Genomic DNA, 27,747 nt, shown 5'->3' with positions numbered 1-27,747 from the left:
CCAGTGCCTCTGCAGAGAGGAAAGGGTGCTGCAAGTCTAGATCTCAACAGGAAGTGATCTGAACATGACAAGCAACTGATGTCAATATCCCCCATCTTCAGATTACCCTCTTTCTGCCCAGTTGAGAAAACAAGATCCAGAATGTGACCTGCAACATGCATTGGACCAGTGACATACTGTGACAGCCCCATGCTTTCATGGCATATGCTACACAGTTCTTTTGTAAGGATGGCCTAAGTAAGAAACAGCTGGTGAATTGTAGTGGCTATGAAAACAAAGCTGCAATCCTATACATATTTACCTAAGAATAAGCCCCATTAAGATGAGTAATAATATTTTTTTATTTGTACCCCACTCATCTGACTGGCTTGCCCCAGCCAACATATATATAAAAGCATGCTTAGGAGTATACATGCTTATGATTACACTGTGAACCAAGAAGTCCAGAGTTCAAATCCTGTCTCTTTCACAAACACACTAGGTGACTACTGTACTAACAAGCCACACTTTCTCTGCTTCCCATCTCCAGCATGGTAGCAATATTTATCATTACCCAGCTCTACAAGTCCACCTGTAGCTGCTTCTGTCCCCTCCCACTAGAGAGCAAAGCCTGGAAACTGGACTATGACAAATGTCAAACTAGAACAGGGAAGATCTGGGCTCAAATCCTCATTCAGCCATAAACCCACTGAATGACCTTGGATCAGTCACCCTTGGGCCATCCATGATCTTTCTCTCCCCACCCACTATGGTTTCTTCCTAAAATGGCTGCAGCCAACCTGCAAATAAAAGAGAAAGGAAAAAACTGATTTGTCTGATTTTTCCTGCTCTCTGGGCGATCTCTCTCCCCACCTCCCTCTATGTTTTCCATCTGAAAATAGTTGCAGTCAACCAGCAAAGCACAAACAAACAAAGATGTGGGGAAACTCCGGCTATCTGAATCAGCCATGCATGTCGTGGGGTTTGGGCATAATTTTTTATATTTGGATAAATAGACAACAAACATTCGGATAGCGGGACCTGCATGTATATATAAATGCTAAGCATTATTATTTTTATTTAAGCTAAAAAGGAGAATAGCATAACATTTCACCACATGAGGGCAACATAACACAGCATAAACTTTCTTGATGTCTTGAGGCCTTTTGCGGGGGGGGGGGGGCATTTAACATCATACACAGGATTTGAAAAAGAACAGACTGAAACTGAGCATAGCTCTATTTAGAATAATATGCAAGAGCTTCCTGTATTTTCTGGTTACTTTTTCCTTTGCTTTTCTGTTTTTTTGAGACACTGCTCAGGAACTATGCTGAAGCTAAGGTTTTAAAGAATGAGCAAAGGGGAGACACAAGTTTCTTCAATTCCAAAAATAACATACACTCTGTAGTAGGCACACAATAATATCCTACGCATGTCTACTTAGAAATAATGCTCCCAAGTAAATGTGTATAAGATTATAACCACACTATCTTTATACAAACTTGGAAGCAACAATATTCAACTTCTTCAAAGAACCATGAAACCAGCCAAGTGTCAGCTGTTTTGAAGACTGTCTTATTGTTTGTCTCCTTACTTACAGGAGTTCTTGAGGCAGATTTTGAATACTGGCTAACTGAAAAGTCTGATTCTATTAGCAGCTTTGAGAAAGTGCAGGATTGCTGCTATAATGTTATCATACTTGGGTAGCTGAAGTTAATTCTTGATAAAGATTTCATGGAAACAAGTGAACGATTAAATGTCAGTTATTGTTCAGTTTCCTTTTCAATGGAATCTGTAGACTTTCAGAGCTAATTATTATTTAGCAGGATTATATTAATAATAGTTTCTAATATGGACATTTTCTTACGTTGTACTATACTTTTGCTTGACAGATCCTATGCATTAGGTCTTTCTATACCACAATAGCCAACATAGTGCCCTCCAATTCTCATCACACCAGCCTGCATGGCTAGTGATCAAGAATGGTGGTACCGGTAGCAGCAGTCCACACAAAATCTGAAGTGTAACACCCTGGCTATCTCTGTTCTATACTATACAAATGTGACTCTTTCTATTTTCTATTTTATTAAAATTGTTTAACTTTATTGTCACCAGTGATCTTCATCTTTAGGAGTTTTCACTTTCAAGGGAAAATCTCTTCTTTTTCTCTACCAAGAAACATTCTAGCAATAGTGAAAAGCTACTATAAATTTCAAACATAATTACAGATTTGCTTGAAATACAAAACCACTGAGTGCTGCCAAAAGTAATGTAATGAGGCTGGAATAGTAACTATGGTTAATGGCATCCAAACAAAGCAGACTCTGGAAGCCAACTTGAAATCATGGCTTCATATTCTGGCTTGTTTGGAAGATATTAACCATAGTTTCCCAATTCTGATATAATAGAAAGCTATTGTTAACTGTAGCTTCCTGGCTTCTCTATTCACTCAGCCAAAGGAATGAGCAAACTGGTTGTGCATGAAGCTTGTTCCTATCTCATCTTATTAAGCTAATATTTGATTATGCAAATACAGTCACTGTTTGAATAACAGAGAGTAACCCAATCTAACAGAGGACAATGGTACTCTATACTTTTAATGTGTGGAAGAGAGAATTTCAGAAGTGCAACTTTCCTCACTTTTCTGACAAACTGCATCTTCCACATAGTCTTTAAAAGTAGTACAGAAGTCTACTCTTCTTTTCTGTATGGTCATCCTAAGGGAAGATCACTAGAACATTAAAAAGAAGATTTGTTGAGCATCAGTTCTAGAATCAAAACAATGATTTCTCTCAAGGCTATTGACACGAGAAAATGTTTTTACTTTTTAAGCAGTAGTAAAAACTTCTCACACCAAATGATGGAACCTCGAATAGATGCTGCTGTTTGGATTCTAAAAGACATGTAAGGCAATTATGTGTAACACACACTTACTCCATTCACATATAAAATGGGGGTAAAGGGATCTAATTTTAAAGGAGCACAAAGGAAAGTGGACCGAAACCTTGCCTTTTTATTGGCTTACCTTATTGCACTCTGTAACAGGGATAAATTTGCTAAAATCTATGGAAAGCAGTACAGTAAGATGGGTCTTACACCCCTCAACCACATGCTTCTTTTGGGTAACAGCAGACTCCTCCACCTCAGCTTTATTATATGTGAAGATACAAACAAATGCCTCAAATTTAATTGCAGTTACTTGGGAGCAAGCCGGGGTTGGGGTGGGGGGACTGAATTCCACGTAAAAATGCACGGGATCAGGCTGCACATACTACATACACAAACTTGTTCTAGTGATTGATTTGGTGTATTAAGGATCCCCTGAATGGGTTATAGCTTGCTGTTTTCACTTTGGCATATATGTACACCAGTTAAATTATCCTAATTTTATTCAGATACAAGTGTATTATTTTTTTATTTTACTTTACATATTGCTTAAAAGAGGAACTTTAAAGGGGGGCACATGTTGTGATCTGCCAGGAAAATTCAGCATTTTAAGTTCATTTATGATGTAGTTTTATTTGGGTCTAGTACTAGGTTAATTTCAAATGATGCTATCTTGTGTTACTCTTGGACTGTTAAACATTTGTTTTGTGATGGTATCATGAATAAATAATATTTTTTAATGTTTACATATACAGTATGCACTTTAAAGCTTCCTAAAACTGTCTAGAAAAACAATCTAGTTTATTAGTATTATGTATACCAGGCATGTCCAACAGGTAGCTTGTGATCTACCAGTAGATCACTGGACATCTGCGGTAGATCACTGGTAGATAATTGGCTCCCCCCAAAGAAGCTTAACAACTGTGGCTCCCCTAAAAAAGCTCAACATTTTACCTTCTCCCTGAAAAAACTCAACAACTTTGACCCGACCCCCAAAAAAGAGGGTAGATCACTGCCAGTTTTTAACTCTGTGAGTAGATCACAGTCTCTTGGGAGTTGGCCATCCCTGATGTATACTAATATTTTTACTTCTTTTTTCACCACAACCAAAGCTCAACAAAAACATAATAAATATATTATCAGATAAACTGCTGTATCAGAAAATTTACCATCTTTTCTTCATACTCTGGATCAATGTCTTTTTCAGATTTAGATGCCTTTGGAGGGGGCTTTAGTTGAAATGGAGGATCATTTCCCTGTAAACAAAATGACAAATTCTATTATTACTGTGTGTAGGACCAAATTTCCCATTCAACTCACCTCCCCCCCCCAAAAAAAACTGCCTCTGTAAAAATCAAAAAATACGACTTCTGAAATGAGGTGAAGAACTTGTTTGTGCTTTCAAAACAAGGCATATACCTCCACCACCCACACTGTGAAGTTTCCTGCACTCAGATCCCACAACAATTGCTCAGGATTCAACGAGTGATACAAGTACCTGTATAGTTACAGGTAGGTAGCCGTGTTGGTCTGAGTCGAAGCAAAATAAAAAAATTCCTTCAGTAGCACCTTAAAGACCAACTAAGTTTATATTTTGGTATGAGCTTTCGTGTGCATGCACACGAAAGCTCATACCAAAATATAAACTTAGTTGGTCTTTAAGGTGCTACTGAAGGAATTTTTTTATTTTACAAGTACCTGTAGTTATGCATACCCTATGGGCATCTGAACTTAAGATTTTCGAACAGCAACACATCCCTGTGACATATTGTGCACTGCTTTTAAAACTGAGGGAAATTTCAAAAACTCATGGGTGTATAACAAGGGGAGACATGTGGGCTGTTGAAAAAGGGAAGTCAAAATTGCACTGGATATGCCTAAAGTTGCTCTTTAGGCTCTTACACATAGTGACGTGGGGCAGGGAAAATTCCAGTGCTTTATTTTTTCCAAGGAACATTTTCCATTCCATAAGGTCATTAATAGCAGTGAATGGATACTAGTTACAAATATATTAGGCACACCTTCCAGTTTCAAAACTTTCATCTTTGTTTACTTAATATAAGTAAAATAAATAAATAAATTAGATCACTCTCTAGGTCAGGGGTTGGGCTAGTTTGACAGGTGAGCAGGAATGGACAGGTGGGCTGGGAATGAGCAAAACTTGAGCAACTGCAACATGCTCAAGTATTGCTGCTTGTTCCTGTTGCACCACGATAAGCCAACAATCATACTTTAAATAAGTTATAATTTAGGTGGATATACAAGAACAGCAAACTACGGTAAGATGATCATCTGCTCTTTTCAGGTCTCTGTGCCCATAGTGGACAGAAAGTAGGTAGAACCTGGGCCACTGGCCAATGATGGTAACTGCACCTAATGAAAACTCCTAAAGAATGGAATCTGCCTGGCTTTTTATGTTTTTAGGTTATGTTAGTTATTCTTCCGATTGTATGTTTATTTAACTGATTGTGGTATTGTTTGTTTATATTATATTGCTGTAACACACTCTGGATGGTTAATAAAAATCATAACCAACCTGGTGGTCTACAGATGTTGAACTCCACTCCCATCAACCTGGGCAGCATAACCAATAGCCGGAGAATAGGGGAGTTTCAGTACCAACACACCTAGAGGATCACAGCTTCACCCCTCCTGCTCTCAACCTGTCCTGTGGACAGCCTCAGTGCACAGCTGCCACCATTGCATTCAGGCATAAGCAAGAGAAGGTCAAGAACTTGCAAGGAGGACTGCTCGTTTCTCCCACCATAACTGAACTTCACAGTCCTGCTCCCAGGACCTTTCGTTGCTCTTCAAGCAATCTTAAACCAAGGATGGGGAGATTGTGACCCTCCTGAAGTTGCTGCACACCATCAGCCCCAGGCAGCACTGCCATTAGCCGAGAAGATGGAATAGCCACGGATATAGAATGTTGGACTAAAACCTGGGAAACCAGGGTTCAAATCCCCTCCTCCTCAGCCATGACGATCATTGGGTAACCTTGGGCCAGTCCCTCACTCCCAGGCAATCCTACCTCACAGGGTTGTTGTGAGGATAAAACAGGGGGAGAGAAATACATTCAACACCTTGAGCTCCTTGAAAGAAAGGAGCCTGAGAACCACAAGTCCCTCACCCTTGCTCTAGTCCTGCCTCCTACAGCAGCCAACCAAGTGCCCCTGGGAAGCCACATAAAACCTGCACATGATGGGCTGGCACCAGCCCTCGCAAAGTCAACCCCTCCCTCCCACACCACGAGTGGTATAAACATGTGCCTGGAGAATATACACTTCGCCTGAGGGCGTTTCTTCCATACATTAAGTATCAAACAGCAGATTACTCAGGCAAGCAAGGGCTCTGCATGATAAACCTTCCCAAGTCCCTGACCGCGATGAGCGTAAAACTTGGCTGATGAGGACCAGAGACCCTCCATTCCAGATGTGCTGGACAGCAGCTCCCGTCATTCCCGAGCACTTTTGGGGCATGCTGGCTGGGCGGCTGATGGGGAGGACACACCTGGAGGGCCGCTGGTTCTGCAGCCTTGGTGTAAACGAAAAATAAATTAATGGGCGCGCGAGGGTAAGGTGGGGGTGAAGGATGGTCTCTCAAAAGGCCGGCTGCAGTTTCGTATGCTGGCTCCTCGAAGCTTAGCGCACCGGGTGGGGGGTGTTAAAAATGAAAATAAAGTGTTCCTCTGAGCATACGCAGAGGTTTGAGGTTATTGTGGCGCGCGATCTAGAGGCCGCCGCTGCCGCCCTCGTCCTCCTCCCCGTTTCCCGCGCCGTACCTCCTCTGGGCCGCCGGGCTCCTGTGAGGAGGAAGAGAAAGCGGCCGAGGTGGAGGGCTCCTCCTCGACCTCCTCGCAGCCCGGGCTGGCAGCGGCTGGGGCCGGAGTCGCCGTCAGTGCGGTCGCCGCTGTCACCGCCACCGGGACAACGACGTCGGCCTCGGCAGCGTCCATTTTGTGTCTCGGCAACCGCCGTCGGTAGAGCAGGAGTTGGGGGGGGGGGGTAGGAGGGGGGCGGGGTAGGGACCCCCTCAAAACCCGCCCCCCTCCTTTGGCTCCCCCTCCTTTTCCTCCCGCCGCCCTCCCTCGGCAGCGACGGGTATCGCAAGAAAACGCGAGAACGACGCTGGGCGCCTTCCCGCGCGCGGGAACGGAAAGGCAAGGTTGTGGTTGTTGTGGTTCGGAGGAGCACGTGACGCAAGACAGGAGGCTCCTCCCCCTTTGGAAAACTGCAGAGGCGAATTTTAAGGGTTGCTTGCAATGGCATCGTCGCGCTTTTAATAATCAATACCGGTTAATTAATAGCATTTAGTCCCGCTTGAGCATTTTTATTTTTGGTTCTAGGTTCCTTCCTCGCTTTCTTTTTTCCGTATTGTTTTTTTTTTCATAAGGAGCGCGGGAAGCTGCTTAAATCAAACCAACGTCCACCTGGCTCAGTATTATTGTCTACACTGGTCGGCAGCAGCTTTCCAAGCTCTCTGACCGGGGGCGGGGGGTGGGGAGGTGGCAGACATTGCACCTGGGTCCTAATGCCCCGCAAGGGATGTGCTGTTGATGCTGTAGCGCTGACCCACAGCCCTCACCCACCCTCCAAAAACACACACAAACGTCCTATTTCCATTTTTGAATTTCACTAGCTGTCTTTTCCTTTTCTTTGTGAACAGTCCGGTCTTTTGATTTTATATAGCACATATATGTATGTAATATATATTATAAAGACAATAAATACCAATAGTCGGAAGGTGTTGCTTTCAACGTTCTTGTTATGACTGCCTTATCTTTTATACATTTACAGCGCGTTTAGGTGTTAAAGCAGCAACAGATATCTGTCGAGAGGTGGTGGGGCTTTTTCCTATTAGCAACTTTAAAAGTGGACGTTTGCAAGGGAGGGGGAAGTTAATAAGGAATCTTCAAACCATTGCCACACTGCATACCGATCCCTATCCAGACAGTCTTCTTAACTCATGGCTCGTTGTTTTCCTCCCTTAGTTTGATTGGAAGTTTTAAATTTCCGACACTTATCATGATGATGTTATCATACTGACGATTAGTATAAACACCAAACTGATTGATTAATTAATTACTAATGCTCGCGAAGGATGAAGATTTGTATTCTCCCCCCCCCCGTTCCCAGTTCCCCGCTCTTTCCCAGCGCTCATAACAGAACATGCGCGAGTGACCCCGGAGAGAGAGAGATTCTATATCACCCTTCAGCCGAGGAAATCAGAAAACTAATCTTCACAGTATTCAACTATAAAGCACGTGTCGTATCTATTGATGTATGCAGGGGAAAAGTTCAATACTCCATACATATTGATTTTTTAAAAAATTGTTACTTGTCTTAATTTTTAAAGCAAATTTCATGTGTAGGTTTCAACATGGTCAGGTACTAATGCAATTTATTGTGTTATCCTATACATATTTTCCCAAATGTAAGTGGGTCTTACTCCTAGGTAAAAGTTTAGGCCTTGATTTCTCACCCAGCTACTTAGTCCATTAGGACTGGTAGGGCCAAGGGCTGAGAAGATAAACGGAGTCAGGAAATGATAGACAGAGCTAAATAATCCTAGTTTTGTTCCTGTCCTCCTCTGAGAAAGCTCTGTTGGCAGTGCATGACATGACATTAACATTTGAAAACCTTCCTTTTGATGGCACCCCAGTCATACCTGCCCTCAGAAGGGAGCTGTCACAAGATCTTGCATCAGTGATTTAGATAAAGAAAATGGTGCAAGGAAAGGGTCAAACATTATTAGCTTCCATGCCCTGATCCAGCTGAGGAAAGGAGGGACATGCTTTCAAATATAGTACTGTAAAAGTAAATATGCAGGATGTCCCATCATAAAATCTCCTACATAATGTACCCGGTATTTGGCCTCATAAAACAATGGTGGGCTGAAGGTATTTATTATTATATTTAGATCCCACCTTTCCTCTAAGGAGATTCTTCCCCCTCCCCCAATTGTTTCTTCACCACAGCCCTTGTGACATAAGTTAGGATGAGAGACAGCGATTTATCCAAGCTCACTCAGGAAGCTTCATGGCAGAGTTGCAACTTGAAGCCTAGTCTCGCAGTCCAGCATTCTAGATTAGGATGTACTAGTATAGCTCCTTGAAGATTGTGTGGCTTTCTACCTCCCAGTGGTTTTCCAATACTGACAATAATTGTCACTCTTCTTCCTCCTGCCCTCACATGCTAAATTGGGCCGCATATGTGAGCTCCCGTTGCTCGGTCCCAGCTCCTGCCAACCTAGCAGTTCGAAAGCACGTCAAAATGCAAGTAGATAAATAGGAACCGCTACAGCGGGAAGGTAAACGGCGTTTCCATGTGCTGCTCTGGTTTGCCAGAAGCGGCTTTGTCATGCTGGCCACACGACCTGGAAGCTATACGCCGGCTCCCTCGGCCAATGCGAGATGAGCGCGCAACCCCAGAGTTGGTCACGACTGGACCTAATGGTCAGGGGTCCCTTTACCTTTATGTGTGTGTGTGTGTGTGTGTGTGTGTGTGTGTGTTTAGGGGAAGCAGTAAAAGATATGTGGTTGAAAGGAGTGAGAAAGAGAGTTTTAATATTTGGGCACGGAAAATAAACTGCTGGGCCAAGCATGCATTCAAGAGACAGCTTGTTCCAAAAATTTTATGACCCCCTTCCTGAGTCAGTATTTTCCACCTCGCTTCACTTTGTGGGTGTCAGCATTTCAGAGGGAAACAAAGTACTGTAGATCCCACTGACAAGCCGAAATGTTGCCCACTCTTGAAAGACCTCTCAGAAGTTAGTAATAGTAGTGGTGCTTCCTTCCTACCACTAGAGAGCACTAGATCCCTACTTAACACGAGCATGGGATTTTTAAACCGTATTAAAAGATGGCATTTTTGCCTTTCAGTGAAACATCCTACATGGAGGCTGCTCTGTTAGGACAAATGGGGCACTGCCCCACCAACTTCAGTCCACCCTTAGCCGGCCCTCAACTGCTTACCTCCTTATTTACCTGCAACCAGTCCTCGGGGTGGCATATAATGTAATGTAATGTTTAATAATCTATATTAAGAGACCACGAAACAATACGGAAATGAAGAAGATGTTGAAGCTAGCAGGGACGAAATCACCTAACTGCACTCCTGGTGTCCTGGGAGGGGACAGTACACTGCACACACACCGCATACTATTTGTAACCAAAAGAAAGAACATGAAAGAGGGAAGAGAAAATAAGAATTAACAGGTAGAAATAAGAAAGTAGGGGAAAGAAGGAAAGAGAAGGAAATGCAAAGTAAAGTGAGGGGAACAAGAAAAAATAGCAGTGCCTTGAAAAGAACAGGGGAGGGATGTCCCCCACTTATCTGGGAAAAACAATTACCTCCCTTCCTTAAGCAATAGTGGGATAGTGAGACTCCCTCCACGCCCCACACAAAGCATAACTATGAAGCTGAGCTCCCACCCCCAAGCAGTATATAAATTTTATGAAACTAATAATATAATAAAATAGCAAACAAAAATACAAAACATTATGACATCACCTGGAGTACTGCATCCAATTCTGGGCACCACAGTTTAAGAAGGATATTGACAAGCTGGAATGTGTGGAGAGTAGGGCAACCACGATGATTAAGGGTCTGGAAACCAAGCGTTAGGAGGCAGCTGGGTATGTTTATCCTGGAAAAGAGGAAACTGACAGGAGATGCAATAGTCATCTTCAAATATCTACAGGGCTGTCATGTGGAAGATGGAGCAGGCTTGTTTTCTCCTGCTCTGGGAGGGTAGGACTCAAACCAATGGCTTAAAGTTAAAGGAAATGAGATTCCAATTAAACACCAGGAGGAACTTTTTGACAGTAAGAGTTTGACAGTAGAACAGTCTCCCTCAGGAAAGTTTTTAAGCAGAGGTTGGATGACCATCTGTCACAGACGCTTTAGTTGAGTTTCCTGCACTGCAAGGGGTTGGACTACATGACCCTCAGGATCCTTTCCAACTCTACAATTCTCTGATTCAGCAAACTGAAAACATTGCAACCCAAGCCTCACAAGTGATCGATACCAACAAGGGGGGGTGGAGAGGAGGCACCACCACCTTCCCCACCACCACCACTATCCCTTTAGTTATTTATCCTCGACTGCCAACGCTGCCCTTCTCCAGACAGCCAAAGATAGAAGCAGGGCTTTTTCCTTTGCCTTCAATGTTGCAATGTTTGTTTGCACAGACCGGCCAGCCCAGCCCACCTTAGAGGGAGTGTCGCTTGTGCTGTCCCCTGCGTCCAGCCCAGGTTTTCCCGCCTGTTGCTCGCTCCTTGGGCGCGCGCCACACACACACACACACACACACACACACACACACACACACACACACACACACACTCACACACGAGGCATAGAGTTCTGGCCAAAGGGCTGGATGCTGGAATCCAGGCCGGGTTTTCACGCCTCTGCAGCCGGGCTGCTTGGTCTGGTCTGGCTGTGTTGGGAGGAGGAGGAGCGGAGAAGCACAGAGGGCGAGCGACGCAGAGGTGGCTGCGCTTTTGCCAAGAAGGCTGGTCGCCGGCGGCAAGCGCCAAGGGTGTTCTTGCGCACTTGGGAGCGCGCGTCCGCTCCTGCTGCTGATTCAACCCACCGAGCTGCTGCCTCCCCGGCATCGGGAAGGTCTGGCCGGCGACGGTAGCAGCAGCAGCTGCTCAGGTAAGGGAGCAGCGAAAGGGAGCGCCCAGCTTACGGTAGTTCAGCCTGGCACGGGCGAAACTTGCCGGGTAACTTTCTAGCCAGCTCGCCTAGCCCAGCAGGGGTGCATTTGCCAGCTTGCTCTCCCTGCCCCCACTTCTTTCTCTTGTTTATTGCATTTATAGCCCACCTTCGCCTTCAGTGAGCTCGAACTGCTGCGCCTGGTTCTGCTCCTTCTCATTTTATCCTCGCAGCAACCCTGTGAGGTAGGTTAGGCTGAGAGAGGCAGTGACTGGCTCGAGGTCACCCAGCAGGCTTCGTGGCTGAGTGGGGGATTCGAACCCTGGTTTCCCTCCTCCAAAGCCATAGTCGCAACACTCTTCACTGTTACATTGGCTCTCCTTTTCTTCCATTCAGGACCATGTGTCCCACGTTACAGAGACGGTCTTCTGTTTGAAGGGCAGCTGGGTACAGACCCGGTTTTAAAGTTCAAGCGGACTTCCTCCCTGTTTTCTCATGACGTTCCGTCTATTTATTGCACATTTTCATCCTGGTTTGTCTGCTGCAGGGGCTAGACCATGTTGCCTAAAGCAGTTCTTATACATACAACATCGTTTCCCCATCGTTTTCTTTTATGCAAAAAGTGATGTATTTATTTTAATTTTTGTGGTGGACCGGGTTTGTTGTGCAAGAGGCACCCAGTCAGTTATAATTAGGCAACCTGAATTTTCAGGTATATATAAATTGTTTATTTATTTATATATTTTCAAGCTAGATTCAGTCTTGAAAGAGTGCATAATGTGAAGTTTCATTCAGCTATTGCAAATGGCTTGTTGGCAACATGTCATATCAAAAATTTCCCAGAAAATGTAAATTTGGATTAAAGGGGTGGGTGGGAGCTGGGTGCAATACAGTCTGTCATTTTCACCCCAAGGACTTTGTGTAGTTGTTGCAAATAAAAAAATGTATACACGAGGAGCACCCATCCCACAATACACACTTGCTTGGAAGCACCCCTCTCCCTCAAAAAGAACCTCTAAAAAGGAGAGTCTTGAAGTTGCCCATCACCAGGGATCACCTGGGCAGCAGATAGAACAGGTACACAGATCATACGCTCACAGCCATCCCCAGAGTGGTGAGATATTGGGTGTTCAAGTGGCTAGTATTATTACTTCAAAATTTGCATGTATTTAAAAATTGGCATATGAACAGCATTTTTATCCCCCTTCAGCAAAAAAGTGGGGCTCCCAGAGCAACTTGTTCTTAAGAATACAGTAATAAGAAAATCCCACTCAAGCTTACAGTTTGAAAGACACAGAAGAAAAGGGAAAGGGAGTGGGAGGGGGGAGGAAAAAGAAAACCCCAGGCACTAGTTCTTAGTTACAAATATGCTCTTAGCCAGGCATCCCCAAACTTCGGCCCTCCAGATGTTTTGGACTACAATTCCCATCATCCCTGACCACTGGTCCTGTTAGCTAGAGATCATGGGAGTTGTAGGCCAAAACATCTGGAGGGCCGCAGTTTGGGGATGCCTGCTCTTAGCTCTTCATGCAGATTGTTATCCTTTTGGGGGGCAGGTGGTGATACATTTTTCTTTCTTTTAGCAGTGCTCAGGTGTGAACTATCTTTCTTCGATTGCTTCTGGGTTGGGGACAAATACGTGATTGTCATGCGGGCAATGCCAGGTATGTGCAGTCATCACACATTGCAGGTTTGTTTGCTCAAGGGAAATATGACTTAATATGCTTTTAAGCCTGCACATCGAATGATCCAACTGCTTATGCATGTGACAGACACTCGAATGCAAATGTGCAAAGACTAAAGTAGCGCATGTGGCATTACATGTGTGACTACAATTAACGGGTCTAATTTTTTAGAAGTTAAAGAATAGCTGTGGAATGAGAAGTGATCAGGAGTAGGGCTTTGAACCACAGGGAGCAATGTTTAACCCTATCCCCTGCAGTCATGGTCCTGGTGAAAACCACCCCTTTAAGTTGCTCTTAAACCTTAGTATGTCTCTGAATACCAGGGAAGCATTGTGCCTTTGAATACTAGTTGCTGGGAAATCACAAGTGGCGAGAACACTGTACACAGTCAGGTCCTGCTTGTGGACTTCCCAGAGGCATCTGATTGGTCTCTGTGAGAACAGAATGCTAGACTAGATGGGCTCCTTTGGCCTGAGCTTCCACCATACATGTACAGGTTACTGGTGGGGGAGCTGTGATTGCACTAGTTCTCACAACCAAATCAGAAGGGATGCAGAACCGAGCCAGTGTGGTGTAGTGGTTAGAGTGCTGGAGTAGGAGCCAAGAGACCAGGGTTCAAATCCCCACTCAGCCAGTGAAGCCCACTGGGTAACTTTAGGCCACTCACTGTCTCTCATCGTAACCTACCTCACAGGGTTGTTGCGAGGATAACAAGGAGAGAGAGAGAGAGAGAGTATGGAGAAAAGGTGGGATGTGAACATAAGAGTAGAGAATAAATGAATAAATATTACTGCAGCTGTAAGGGGTAGGGGGAAATTTGGATAAGGAGCATGACACAAGGTTAACTCCCATAGTTATGCCTCTGTAGCTGTGCCCCTTCTATGACTAGGGTATGCAACAGAATTGAAACATTGACCAATGCAGACATTTTGGTTTCAGTGGCAAATCACCTTCTTATCCTTCCTGCCCCCTCTACCCTCCTTGTTAACATTCACCTTGAATAGAAGTTCTAGTGGAGTGAAAAGATTGCACACTATTTTGTGATTATTTTGATTGAACATAATAAAGAGATTTTGGATTATTTTTTCCCAAAATAAAACTTTCAAATTATGATGATGATGTAATGTATGGGTCATCTTATACTCGAAGGTCTCAAGGAAACATAGATCATAAACAAGTAAATGCAAACAAATATTATGTACACACACACACTGATCATAAGAGTGATCACACGAAATGTCCTTCTAAGTACATATTTCCCAGCATAAAATGGGGCTGGGGTGTTTTTGTTGGGGTTTCTGTGTTGTTGTTGTTGTTGTTGTTGTTTATGTGGAAATTGTTCATTTTGGTTGTGTATTTGTTGATGTTTTATTTATTGTTTATGACTACTTTTGTTATGTTGCAGTTATGTATTTCTTATGTTGTAAGCCTATTTGAGCTCAGTTTGAACTGTGTGTTAGCATAACCTCCCTTGCAGGAGTTGTTCAGGTTGTTGTAAAGATAAAATAGGCATAGGGAGGGGAACCATGTATGCTGTTCTGGAGCTTCTTGGAGGAAAGGTGGGATAATCAATCCATCCATCAATGCAGTTGGTTCCAGATAGGACTGGTAGAACCAATGTTCTGACTAAGCATAAGGCAGCTGCCTATATTCTTATGTACCATTCCCCTTGACTTTGGGTAGCACTTGCTGATCTGTCTCAGGCAGCAAAATGACTTGGGCTTTCACCGGTTACAAATTACAACAGAACCATGAACCTGAAAATTAAACTACATCTCTAGTCTTCCTAAGTGTGCTTACTTTAAAATTTTCCTCATCAAAATCACAACTGGAGCAAAAAATGTTCAGGATGGGAGTTTCCATCTGAAATACGCAGTTATGTCTCTTCTTCCTGAAATCTGATGTTGAAATGGCCGGGGGAGTACGAACATAGTTATCGTGCCTTTGGGATAGATTTGTGATGGGAAATACCAGAACAAACCAAGCAGCAAAGCTTCCATTCAGAAAGGGCATTCCTGAATGAAAAGCTTTGCTCGTGGAATGCATTCCTAAGCGCTTCCTCGCAAATCTTTTCTGAGACAGGGAGGCAAGAGAAGGCTTCATGCTGAATGATAAAAGGAAGAGGGTGGACTTGGTCTGAAGGCACCTGGTTTGGTCAAGATCTGGATGGGAGACTGTGCACGAACTCTATATATGCTGCTATGGGTTTGTTTCAAGTTATATAGAAAAGTAAAGATAGCTGTGTTGGCTCATAAGAAACAGGAAATAAACAAACAAACAAACAAACAAATAATCAATCCATGTTAGGGTAATACTTTTATTAGGCCAGTCAAAATGCTATAAAACAATGTGCAAGCTTGGGAGTTCTCCAGAAATCATACCTTTGTTTACAGTCTAATCTGATGAAGCATTATGGGAAACGCAAAAGCTTGCAAGCTATTTTGTGACATATTTTGACCAATTTTCATTGGCCTTATAAAGGTGCTGCCCTCATATGGATTTGAGTTTGTTTGAGTTTGTTTCTCTTAACCTCTCTCTCCCTTTCCCTGCCGCCTAACCTCTTGTGCATTTCTTTTTCTCATACATAACTTCTTTTTCTTCTCCTACCCAGCCTCTAACCTTGCTCTCTCTCTTAGCCACCACCATCACCACTACAGTCATACCTTGGTTTACGTCCGCTGCGGTTTGAGTACTCTCGGTTTGAGTACTCCGCGGACCCAGAACTGTTTACTTCCGGGTTCCATGGCGTGTGCATGCACAGAAGCGATCTGCACGGCACCCGCCATTTTTCCTTGCTGAAAGTCCCCATATGATGTACAGTGGTACCTCGCTAACCGAACGACTCGACTTCCGAAGGTTTCGACCTCCGAAGTCGACAACCCCAGAAGTCTTTTCGTCACGCGCGCGGTCAGCGCATGCGCAGAACGGGCACTTCGAAAACCGAAGACTTTGACTTACGAAGACGGCCGTGGAATGGATCGTCTTCATAAGTCAAGGTACCACTGTATCTTATATGCAACACATCATATGGGGACTTCCAGCAAGGAAAAAAGGTGGATGACACGGCAGTGAGCAGTGAGCAGCTCCTACCAGGCTTGCTCCGGGCTGCTGGCTGCCATCGCCACTGCCAAGGGGGGACCAGAGACGTCCGGTGGTACAGATCTCCTTCCCCCTTCCCCCTTTGTTTTGACCGACCAGGGGAGGCTCGGGAGTTGTAGCCAGCTGGCCGTTGCCCAGTTGTTAAAAAACACTGCACATTTATGTTTCACAGGGTGCGAAAGAAGGGCTTTGCACTTTGCCTGGCAGTGTTACCACGCCCCTTGCACTCCTCCTGGGCAATGGCACGCCACCCGCCCGTGACTCCCGAGCCTCCCCCGATCTGTCAAAAAGGGGCAGGAGATCGGGGAAGGCTCGGGAGTCACGGTTTGCCCAGTTTTTTGGAACCTGCACATTTATGTTTCACAGGGTGCAAAAATAGGGCTTTGCACCTCTATACAATATGCATGTGTGCTTGGGCCCAGGGTCTTTTGCCTCACTATCCCCACTACTGACTCCCTGTTGCTACTCAGCTTTAAAAAAAAAAAAAAGTGTCCCCGGATTCATTGAAAAAAAAATATGGTAACCATAGTCAAGTGTGCTCTCCTGCCTACCCCTAGCTTTTAGCTGCCCTGCCCTCTGTCCTGTCTTGCATTCCATCAGCCACCACTCCATTCAGGCATAAGCACTTCTTGTTGTCAAAGGAGTTAAGCTCCTGCCGTGAGGTTTGTTTGATTCTGCCTTCCTTGCTCCTTCTATGAAAGTGGAGCATCACAGTCCAAATAGAAGATTCCAAAGTTGCGGGAGGCTAACAGCCCTGCTCCCAAGATTTTTCAGTACGTTTGGAGGGCTATGATAAGATGGAGCACCTGTGGTCTTCCAGATGTTCTTGCGCTCCAACTCCCATCAGCCCTACCCAGCTTGGCTAGTGAGTACTTTGTGATGGATGTTGGGAGCTCGGCAATGTCTGGAGAGTCACACGCTCTCCATCCCTGGTTTAGTCCTCCCTCCCAGCTCAGTACTTGCAATGCATCAGTCAGATTGCTCCCATTTCCTGTCAGATTGCTCCCAGAGGGTTAAAAGTGGGGTCATATATGTCCACAGCTCTTAGCCTCAACACAGGCTCCCCACAGGGTTGTGAGACCCCTGCTCTATACCCTCTACTACACGTATGATTGTACAGCTATCCATTCCAGCAACAAAATCATCAAGTTTGCTGACAATACCACTGTGGTGGGGCTCATTTCTGGGGGGGGGTGAGTTCGCCTATCGGGACGAGGTGGAGTGGCTCTGTGTTTGGTGCGGAGAGAATAATCTGGTCCTTAATATCACCAAGACCAAGGAACTAGTGGTGGACTACAGGAAGAAAAAGGCAGACATTCAGCCCCTGTATATTGGCGGGGACCGGGTGGAGAGGGTCGCTGTATTTAAGTTCTTGGGAGTTACCATAGAGCAGGGTATGACCTGGTGCGCCAATACTACTGCTCTGGTAAAGAGGGCCCAGCAGATACTTTATTTCCTCAGACTTTTAAAAAAGAACAAGCTGAGTGAGAGACTGCTGGTGTCCTTCTACCGAGGCTCCATAGAGAGCATTCTTACATACCGTATCTGTGCTTGGTTTTCCAGCTGCACAGTCATGGATAGGAAAGTGCTCCAGAAGGTCATAACCACAGCCCAAAAGATCATCGGTCATTCCCTCCCATCTCTGGAAGAACTATACAATTCCCGTTGCCTTAAAAATGCAAATTGCAGAATTCATCTCACCCTGGACATTGTCTTTTTGCACTGTTGCCTTCGGGCAAGAGATATAGAATAATTAAATCAAGAACAAATAGATTAAAAAACAGTTTTTATCCAAGAGCTATAACCATCCTAAATGCTGTAACTAAATAATCTTGGGGAGTTGTGATGTGTGCGTATGTATGTGTATATGTGGCTGTAATTGTGTTTTTGTTTTCATGGGACGGCATTCAATTTTGTTGTACTATGTACAATAACAGTAAAGTTATATCTATCTCAGTCATACTGTGCACAAGGAAAGCTTTCGTAGGATTGTAGAATTGTAGAGTTGGAAGGTACCATGAGAGTCATCTACTCCAGCCCTTTGCAATGCAGGAATCATTTGCTCAATGTGGGCCTCAAATCCACGACCATGAGACTAAGTGCCTCATCCTGTACTGACTGTACTATCCCAAGTTCTGCTTGACTTCTTTATCTGAACGAGGTGCTGTTTAAGCCCCAGTCTCTCTTCCTTTCCTGTTGTTCATTACGGAGCTCATTTCATGATTTTCTTCTTGAGAAAATGTATTCTCCATGCACATAATTAATTTTCTCCGCCCGGCAAAGACAATGTGCTCGTTGTGTCGCTGCCTCACTTTTGATTGCACTATAAATCAATAGAGTTATCTGTAACTCAGAAAGATTGTAGCACAACCAAACGAGCAGCAAATTATCTTGAGTAACCTTCCAATAAAGTCACACGAGTGAATAAAAGCCCATTCTGACCATTGTCAGCATGCTGTAAATACACCTTGGGGAGTAAAGCACAGGTCCCCTTGAACTGAGAAATCAAATAAATGTTTGGAGGTGATGCCAAATGGAGCCATTTGTCTTTCAATGAGCATGTGAAATGATACAGATTGGGGCAACAGTTTACGGAAGCTGCCATTTGGCAGGCACCACTATTACGCTGACTGATGTGTGGCTGGTGCTGTTGAATAAACTGGCTTGTTTCGGATTGTTCACCTTGAGCAACTGCAGATTGTTACACCTGTGCAACCTTTTCAGGCTTTGATTAATGCTATGTAAAACCATAACTTTTAGCACTAGTTACAGTCGCAGTTTGTTCTTTTTTGCTTGCCAAAGGTCAGCTCCTTTGAACCTATGAGGTGGAAGTGCTGAGTGGCTCAGAGGTGGAGCCAGTGATTTCACATACATGCCTGTTCAGCCACTTCCAGTTGCAGGACATGCACCTTTACAGGTGTGCTACTCCAGTGGGTGCTCCCAGGAGCTAGTCTCCTGGTCGCAGGTGATGTGAACTTACCCATAGGCACCTCGAGCTTCTCTAATCTCCAGTAACTCAACCACTGAGGGAGATCATTTGCATATTCCAGACAATGTGTGTTTTGTATGCAAAACAGAGGCACGGGAAATAGAACTTTCCAGTTTCCATTGTTGCGTAGGACAACAGCTTGGAGAACTGTGCAGTGTCTCATTGTTCCATCTAACAATACGGAAAGTGAAGAGACTACATCCGGTGGCCTAGGCTGGTTAAACATGCTGCACCTATAAAATCAACACTATTTCCAAATATTGAAACTACAGCAGTTAAGTCTCTTAATGTTCCACTGTCATTATGGGTTCTGAGTAGTGTTTTGCATCCATGCCTCTAAATGCAAATGGTGTAGGAATGAAGTCCCTTGCGAGGAACCTTCAGAGGAGTGTGTTTGTCACATGCTGGTGTTGGATGAGGCAGGGGGCAAAAGTAGACAGAGGAATGGATGTAGTTCTTAATTTCTATTGTAGGGTATATTCCAGCCACTAAAGTCCAAGTGATCAGCATTTCAGATCTACACCCCTCTCCTTCCACCTTTCGTCCATTAAACAAGAGGGGTTGTACTGGAACATTTTATTGCAGGTTCCACCTGTTGTAACCTAATAAGAAGTCTTGACAGCTTGGAAGTAACAAATTGCTTCTTCTTCTTCTTTTGCATTGCTTCCACCTTGAAGCTGGAGAAATGGAACAATAAAAGCTTTCAGGGGAGCATTTCTGAAGGGTGAGATTATTTCTTGATATTGACAGAGTCAGGCCTTGACCCTCGGGGTGAAAAAACACAGGTGGAATGGGGAGAGCTGCTGTTTTGCGATAAACCACACAGCTCTCTTTGTTTTCTGGTGAGTATGTGCCAGCTCAGCAATTCCTTCTACTTTGAGCTGGAGTTTTAAGGCATTTGAAGCACACCTCATTCACTTTGGCCAATAATGGACTTTTTCACCTTTGGTTGGAGATGATGTGGCTTTTCACAATTTGGCCTGTCTTGGGTAGGATGCAATAGATTAAATGAGAAGGTTTTTTTAACCTCTGCTCAGAACTTTTGCTGGATATATTAAGCATGAATTGATTTTGCTGCAGTGTCATAAACTGATATTATTAATTTAAAAAACAAAGCAAAACACATAGTGCCCGGGACCAGCCAGGTTGAGTCAGAAAATCTGAAAATTGCCTTTTCCTGGCAGTGAAAATGCAATAATAACTCTTTGCTACCTTTTCATTTGGGACACAGGTGGTGCTGTGGGTCTTGGGCTTGCCGATCAGAAGGTCGGCGGTTTGAATCCCTGCGATGGGGTGAGCTCTCGTTGCTCGGTCCCAGCTCCTGCCAACGTAGCAGTTTGAAAGCACGTCAAAGTGCAAGTAGATAAATAGGTAAGGGAAGGTAAACAGCATTTCCGTGTGCTGCTCTGATTCGCCAGAAGCAGCTTTGTCATGCTGGCCACATGACCTGGAAGCTTTAAGCCAGCTCCCTCGGCCAATAACACGAGATGAGCGCTGCAACCCCAGAGTCGGTCACGACTGGACCTAATGGTCAGGGGTCCCTTTACCTTTACCTTACCTTTTCATTATTCCCAGAATCACCCGTTGCACCCTACCTAATGGTAGGGCTGGCCTTATATATCTAGGGGAACACTATTGTTGTCGTTATATAATGAATTAGTAATTATTATAATTTTACTCCTGCAAGTGGCATAAAGTTTCAGAATCTGTTTCTGCATCAGTTTTTGCTCAGTCCCTGCTGGGAACAACTTGATGTTTCAGTGCAGAATGGATTGTACTATGTTTTCAAGTAATTCCATTGTTTCACCATTCATACTGCTATACACTCATGGCAAGCCAAACTGTCAAGTGACACAAGAAGGACATGGGGAGGTAAATAAGGAGCTACTTAGCAGCATGCAGGATCAAAATGTATCTCAGCATGGCAGGCAAGATTAAAAATGTCTTCTCTTTTGAAAGGCAATTATTTATTAACTCTGCTAGAATGAGCTTTAGAACAAAGTAGTATGTATTGGTTTCGAGGTCTGTTTAAAGAGAGATGTTAGGTTGGCCACTGGACTGAACATCTTATATAGCTGCTCTGTATTTACTTTTATAGAAATATTTATATGTCACTTAATTAAAATAACCTCCTTAAGTTGTCTACATAAACTAATATAAAATGTATGTAATAAAATTATCAAAATATACATCATATCAACAGTTTTAAAAACAAATGCAATACAGTGGTACCTCGGTTTGCGAACACAATCCGTTCCGCAGAGGCGTTCGCTCGCTAAGGTATTTGCTTGCCGAAGGCACGCTTCTGCACATGCACGAAGCGCCGATAGAGCACTTCTGCACACGCACGCGTTGCGGCGTTCATAAACGGAGGTTTTTGTAAGCGGAGGTAGTCGTAAACCGAGGTTCCACTGTATGCAAAACATTGTTATGGGGTGGAGGGCTGGTCTAAACAAAACAGTTTTTGACAAGTGTCAAAAACAGGTACCCATATGGTGCCTGCTTAATATCAATAGGCAAAGAGTTCCAAAGTTGGTGTCGTCAAGATTGAACAAGTGTGGAACAAATATTATGTGGCATTTATAAAGTACAGTATAAGTTCCACAAACTGAAGTTGTCAAGTGGGCCCATATGGAGCAAGGTGATCCTTAAAATAAACTGGTCCAAATCCGCTGAGGGCTTTAAAGAATAACACCTTGAAATTTGCATCCTTATTTATACGAAACTAGTTGTGGGAGTGATAAATGCAAAGGAATAGTGACCTGAGTTCTGGTGGGTCATCTGAGGTCCCTGGACGTTTGCCCCACCATGCAAAGGGGTGATGTTGAGCCTGGAGTGGAGTCCAGATGGTCCAACAGGTATGTGGGTCCTGTTGTTAGGGGTGCGAAATGTCAACACCCAGTGCTGCCTCAATACAGCTGTGCGCTTCCATCACTCAGCTCAGTTGAAAATGGTTTCTCCATGTGAATCAGGAAGTGACTTCTCTAGACAATGCAACAACTATTTTTCCTTTTTCTCTGCTAATGTGATCTCCTGAGTGGCATTGACACCGTTAGGCAGTAGAATGCTCATGCTTACTCTGTCTGTTTCCCTCCCTCTCACCCAACCCCTCTTCGCAGCCCTGGGTGCTGGCAACCCACGCTACGCCACTGACCTCTGCTTTGGAGACAGTATGTTTCTGGATACCAGATGCTGGAAACCACAGGAGGGGAGTGTGCTATTGCACTCAGGTCCTGCTTGTGGACTTCCCTCAGGTATCTGGTTAGCCACTCTGAGAACGGGATGCTGGATTAGATGGTCCTTTGACCTGATTCAGCTGAACCCTTCTTATGTTCATCTTAATCAGGGCCATCTTAAGCATATCTGGCGCCCTGGTGCAAAGATCCCTCCGGCGCGTGCCCCCCGGCCCGTTTCCCAGTGCCCGCCGCGCGGGCAGCGGCGCCCTGGCGCCCTGCGCCACCCAGCCTTGCCGCAGGGCCGGCCCTGATCTTAATAGAGATAAGGCAGGGAAGGAGGAATATTCACTTTGTGAGATTCTCATTCGCCATCCTATTTGAAGTGGGAATTTGCTTGCTTGCTTGCTTGCTTGCTTGCTTGCGTGGGATGTGAAACACAGAGCAGTCAAGTACAACATCCTTAGAGTGGACATAAAAAGGGGGTGTCTGGACTAGCCAGTTGGAACTTCCTGTTTCCTCCTTGGCTGAGACAGACTTCCTCTACATGTGACCATAGGTGGGCATGGCCTCACCTGTGCAGGTAACAAAAGCATAGGACTGGCCGCCATCTCTCTCTCTGACTACATTCGTCAAAGAAGCAACATCTGCTTAGCCTAAGATGCTCTCCAACCAAGAGAGGACAAAGGAGCTGTCTCTTTATGGGATAGTTTCCAGGTATATTACTTTTGTAACTTAAATCTGCCTTCTGGGATCCATCTGTGAACAGAATGAGTGAGTGTGTAAACTCTTTTTATACTTTTATAGAAGACTGTGTCGTGTCTATTTCTTTTATGAGGGATTAAAGGGGAAATTACCAGGTAACTTATTTTAGAGGTTATAGTGAGCCTGAGCAAACGCGTCCGCTGTGCAAGTTTAAAAAGGGAATGTTACTCTGCTAAATTGTAGAACTTGTTAACACAAGTTGGAAAGGATATTATCAAACAATATACCCTCTCCTGCATCCCTGAACATTCCCACAGTTTGTTTGTTTGTTTGTTTATATGCCTGCCTTCAAGGTGGACTTCACAAAGTGATTTGCATGTGATTTATCAGAACAAGAAGCACTGCTTTTTTTAAAAAAAGATTTAAATGGAAAGTACAACAGCTGTTTGCTATGTTGTCACCATCGTCCCCCCACCCCACTGTGCTGAGAGTTGGAGAAGGGAGATGTGACCAGTGGGAGTTGGATGGTGGCAGCCCACTAGGCTGTTTTCCTTTCTTCTCCCCTCCGCTCAGGGCAAGATTTCCCCTTCTGCTGATCAGTACAGTTTGCAGTGTTAACAAAATGAATTTATACCAGTTTCAGTGGCCACCATCTTCTGCCACAATAAAGGCCATTATAGTATATTCCCCAGTGCAGCCAGGTCACCTCCCCAGGTGTTTCCCCATCCTGTTTCCCCATCCTTGCTTTAGAGGGAGGGAGAGAAGATCCGGACTGCAGGTTCCAGACCTCTCTGCCTGCTGTCTGTACTAATATGGAAGGAAATGGGACAAAGCAAGTACCTTGGTGGAGCAGATGCCTCCTTTACCCAAGCTGGAATGACTCTGCTGCTCCCACTGTGACTGCTAGACAGAAATACAGTTGTATTTATGACATTTGCCGGGTGATTTTGTCCTGTAGGTGCTATTAAGTCAACAGCATGCGAACGGGAGATTGCAATGGAAACTTTTATGGCTCCTTTTATTTTTTATTTTCTGAGGCCTCTGGAGGCTCAGAAGCATGTAGAACAAATATTGCACAGGAAATGCACAAAGTGTACAAAAGCGTCATCTTTATGGCTGAATGCACGATATGTACACCAGACTGGCAAACAGCTTCAGACTCTGTTTACTTTTGCCAGCTGGATACTGTGAGCTTAGCAGCACTGAAAAGAAGGGCCCAAAAGATTGGTTTCCTGAAACCCCAGCATTGAGTTTTCTCAGAATTATGTATAGAGGGACCTTTTTTTGCACACACAGTTCAGACCTTTAATGGAGCCAGTTGCTATCTAAATAAATAGTGACAATTTAAAATAATATTGTAAAGTATTGCAGCTTGTTACAATTTTTAACTTAAACTGAGAGCTCTATATTTGATTAAATTTACCCAGAAGTAATTCCCCTTTTGTCCAATGGCACTTAGTCCTGGAAAAGTATGTTAACATGCATAGAGTGAAATCCTGTCCTCAGAAATAAATAGAATCATGGATGAGTGAGAAATATAAAGGTGAGCCTCCTTCATTTGCAGTTTCCCAAACAGCCATTGAAATGTTCATTGCCTTTTTTTATTGCAATTTTCATTGCAATTTTTCTCCAGCCAAGAAACGTGTACCAAAAAATGCATGCACTAGGGTAAAGTGTGCACTAAAAAACACGTCAGTGAATGTAACATACAACAGTGAATTATATCAAGGGAAATTGCTTTACAAAATTCCACACAAAAATCTGTCTTTTAGGATAAATTGTTATTTATCCTAAAGTGTGGGGAAGTGTGAATTTTGAATTGTGATCGTGCTTCAGTTTGCATATTGTTTTGGAAAGTGTGAATCGCCTTCAGATGTGAACTGAACTGAATCCCCCCCCCCCATCCTGAATTGCAATACAACAAGGAGTCTTGCAGCAGTTTACAAATTGACATATGCTAGCATTGTGTCATAATCACCTAGTTATCCTTTTGACTACAAGGCTCTTCTTGGTAATCCTCAAAGTGAGCAGATGCCCTTTCCTCCTTTTTACAGTTAAGTTTGATCTGGCTGAAGCAAACGAGTCCTTCTTCTACAAAAACAAAACATTAAGGCAGTTTGTGATGCCTGCCTACTCACTTGGGTTTCTCCATGCAACTAAACTTAGGCTAAGATTATATCTCATTCTCAGGCTGCTACAACAGAGATTGTTTACAGTTAAACACACACACACAGTGTTGCTTGCTCGAGGCTCATGTGCTCAGGAGTAAGTAAACATCCTTGATGTTCGCATGCTATCACTGCATTGATCTAAAAAGGCATCTCATTGGGTTTTTTATTATTCCTCTCTTCTCAGGAGCAACTGAACCAAACTGACAGACTTCTCAGTTGAAGGAAGCAGATGCTGGAGCAGCTGATCGTTTTTTGTCCTCTTAATTCTCTCCTGCATCCAACAGCTGCCCTGTCTTCTCATTTGGCTGCCTAGGAAAGCTGACTCATTTACACTTCCACCTGTGCGTGGACAGAGTGAAAGGGAGAAAAACTCACTGGGGGCTGCAATTGTTTTGGTTGACACAGGCATGCCGTATAGAGGACCAGAGCCTGGAAGAACAGATCGGTGCTTTGAAACGGTAGCCTGGATCCTACAGGGGGTTCTTCCCCAAGGTATGCCAGAGTAAAGTGCTCCCTGCACATTCTGACTCAATACATAAAAACTGTATCGCTTCAGGCTATCTACTCAGGGTTTTTCATGAGCCCCTCACCATTGTAGCTGCTGCTTCCAAAGTGCCAATGCTTTGATTGCCCAGAAAACACCAAGGGAAAGATGCTGGATCTCAGCTTTCTCACAGAAGAGGAGTATGGGAAGCTGATGAAGGTACTGCAGAGGGATGCCGAGTTGAAGAAAAAGGATGGAGATCGTATCAGGTAAGAAGTCAGGGCTGTAGCAAAGTATTTACAAATTCTAAGTTTCCTATAGTGATGATGATGATGCAGGGGTCACCAGCATGGTGCACACAGGCACAGTGGCACCCTTAATATTTGCCCCTGATCCCTCCCACTCACTTCCCCCTTGCTCATGAGTTGGTGAGGGTGGTTGCTTCCTCTGCGCCCTGAAAAGTACTGCTCAAGTGATGCTCTTTCTCAATTTCCTCTTTTATTTCCATGGGCTCAGATTAATTCCACTGGATTTGGATTTAACCCAGATCCCCTGGTAAGATTGTATATGTGTGTGTGTGTGTGTGTGTGTGTGTGTGTGTGTGTGTGCATGTGTGCACATGGTTTCTTCTGTCTTGGTGGAGATCTCATCTGGGGGAAGTGGGAGAGAAGTGACCAGAGCAGGTGGCACCCATGGTACCTGCTCAAAAATCTGTATGTGCCCCAGAACCTGAAGTTCAGGTGTTCTTCCTGTGACAGCAGGTTTGCTTTCTGGAATGTGAATGAAACAGCATACGGCACTGCGAGAAAAAGAACATTTTCCCTTATTCATGATTGAGAAGCTGTCCATTTTTGTAAAATAAATCTCCAAACTACTACTTTTATGCTTCCATCCTTTCCAAAGAGCTTGGGGTAGTGTATGTGTCTCCTACTTTTATTATCACAACAATCCTATTAGGTAGGCGTAGCTAGCTGCTTGGGCGCCCGGGGCAGTGCAAATGCCCTGCACCCTCACAAATCAGGGATGGAGCAACTGTGCTCCTCCAGATGTTTGTTGGGCCAACTGCTATCAGCCCCAGCCAATATACCTGATAGTCGGGGGTGATGGGAGTTGTAGTCCAAAGTTCCTGCAGGGGACCAGGTTGTCAAAGGCTGCTCGGGGAACGGAGGGAAGTTTACTTCTACAACCTATTTGTTTGCTTTCAAAAACTGAATTTTTCTTGTTGGTGGGAAAATATTTGTTGGACATTCTTCCAATAAAGTCTAATATCTGCACACTGGTATAAAACAGTGAAACACAAAATAGTCAAGCAGAGGAATAAAAAAGTCAATAAAAAGTCAATAAAGCAATAAAATCAGCACAGAAAGTGGGCGGAGGGACGATGAAAACCAACTGACATGCTGCACGTCCTAGACAAATCAAATGTTGGGTTTTTTTGGCGCCAAAAAAACCAATAAAGTTGGCCCCAAAAGACTCGTGCAAAGGATTTTACAGCAACTGTAGTACTAAGTTAGCAGTGGGCTGGGAATTTCTCCAATTTCTTTTCAGCCATTCTCCAATTGGGCCACATCCATGCTATACAATCAAAACACTATTATACCACTTTAACTATAATGGATTCCCTCAAAGAATTTTGGGAGTCTTAACATAGTCTGCAGGACCAGACCAATGGTTCATCTTGTGCAGCATCCTGTTCTCAAGGGGGCCAACCAGACGCCTGTGAGAAACCCACAAGCAGAGGTACAATTCCCAGAGTTCTCTAGGAAGAGGGATTGATTGTTAAGCTGCTCTCCTGGATTGTAGCTCTAAGTGATCAGAGACGTGGTCTGGAATATCCCTCCAAAGGCAAAACTCTCCCTATGGCTAAGCTGTTCATAGTGACTTAGTAAACTCTGTTCTGGCTTAAGAACACA

General features: G+C 44.2%; 2 protein-coding genes across 6 annotated transcripts in view; one reads left to right on the top strand and one right to left on the bottom strand.

The window, feature by feature from the left end:
* SMARCA1 (SWI/SNF related, matrix associated, actin dependent regulator of chromatin, subfamily a, member 1) overlaps positions 1-6,859 on the bottom strand; it is a 53,419-nt gene extending 46,560 nt beyond the window's left edge. The window contains exons 1-2 of the mRNA XM_060270546.1: positions 6,647-6,859; positions 4,035-4,121 (exon numbers count right to left, since the gene is read on the bottom strand). Coding sequence (XP_060126529.1) covers positions 4,035-4,121; positions 6,647-6,820 — 261 coding nt within the window. The 5' untranslated portion in view covers positions 6,821-6,859. The remainder of the gene's footprint in view (positions 1-4,034; positions 4,122-6,646) is intronic.
* A 4,370-nt stretch (positions 6,860-11,229) lies between these two features.
* The window catches only part of LOC118078202 (synaptotagmin-like protein 4), a 60,860-nt gene continuing 44,342 nt past the window's right edge, over positions 11,230-27,747 (top strand). Inside the window, exons 1-3 of one of the 5 annotated variants that reach the window (XM_035101961.2) lie at positions 11,230-11,528; positions 13,112-13,192; positions 25,535-26,103. In XM_035101961.2, the coding sequence (XP_034957852.1) occupies positions 26,003-26,103 (101 nt within the window). In that variant the 5' untranslated portion in view covers positions 11,230-11,528; positions 13,112-13,192; positions 25,535-26,002. Of the gene's footprint in view, positions 11,529-13,111; positions 13,193-22,770; positions 23,192-25,534; positions 26,104-27,747 lie in introns of those variants that run through there. The other 4 variants (XM_035101956.2, XM_035101955.2, XM_035101960.2 and 1 more) reach the window with 4 other exon arrangements.

This window comes from Zootoca vivipara, chromosome Z (assembly GCF_963506605.1).
Source record: "Zootoca vivipara chromosome Z, rZooViv1.1, whole genome shotgun sequence".
Lineage (NCBI taxonomy): Eukaryota > Metazoa > Chordata > Lepidosauria > Squamata > Lacertidae > Zootoca > Zootoca vivipara.
The sequence above is the reverse complement of the archived record's forward strand: the minus strand, read 5'-3'. Positions and strand labels throughout refer to the sequence as shown.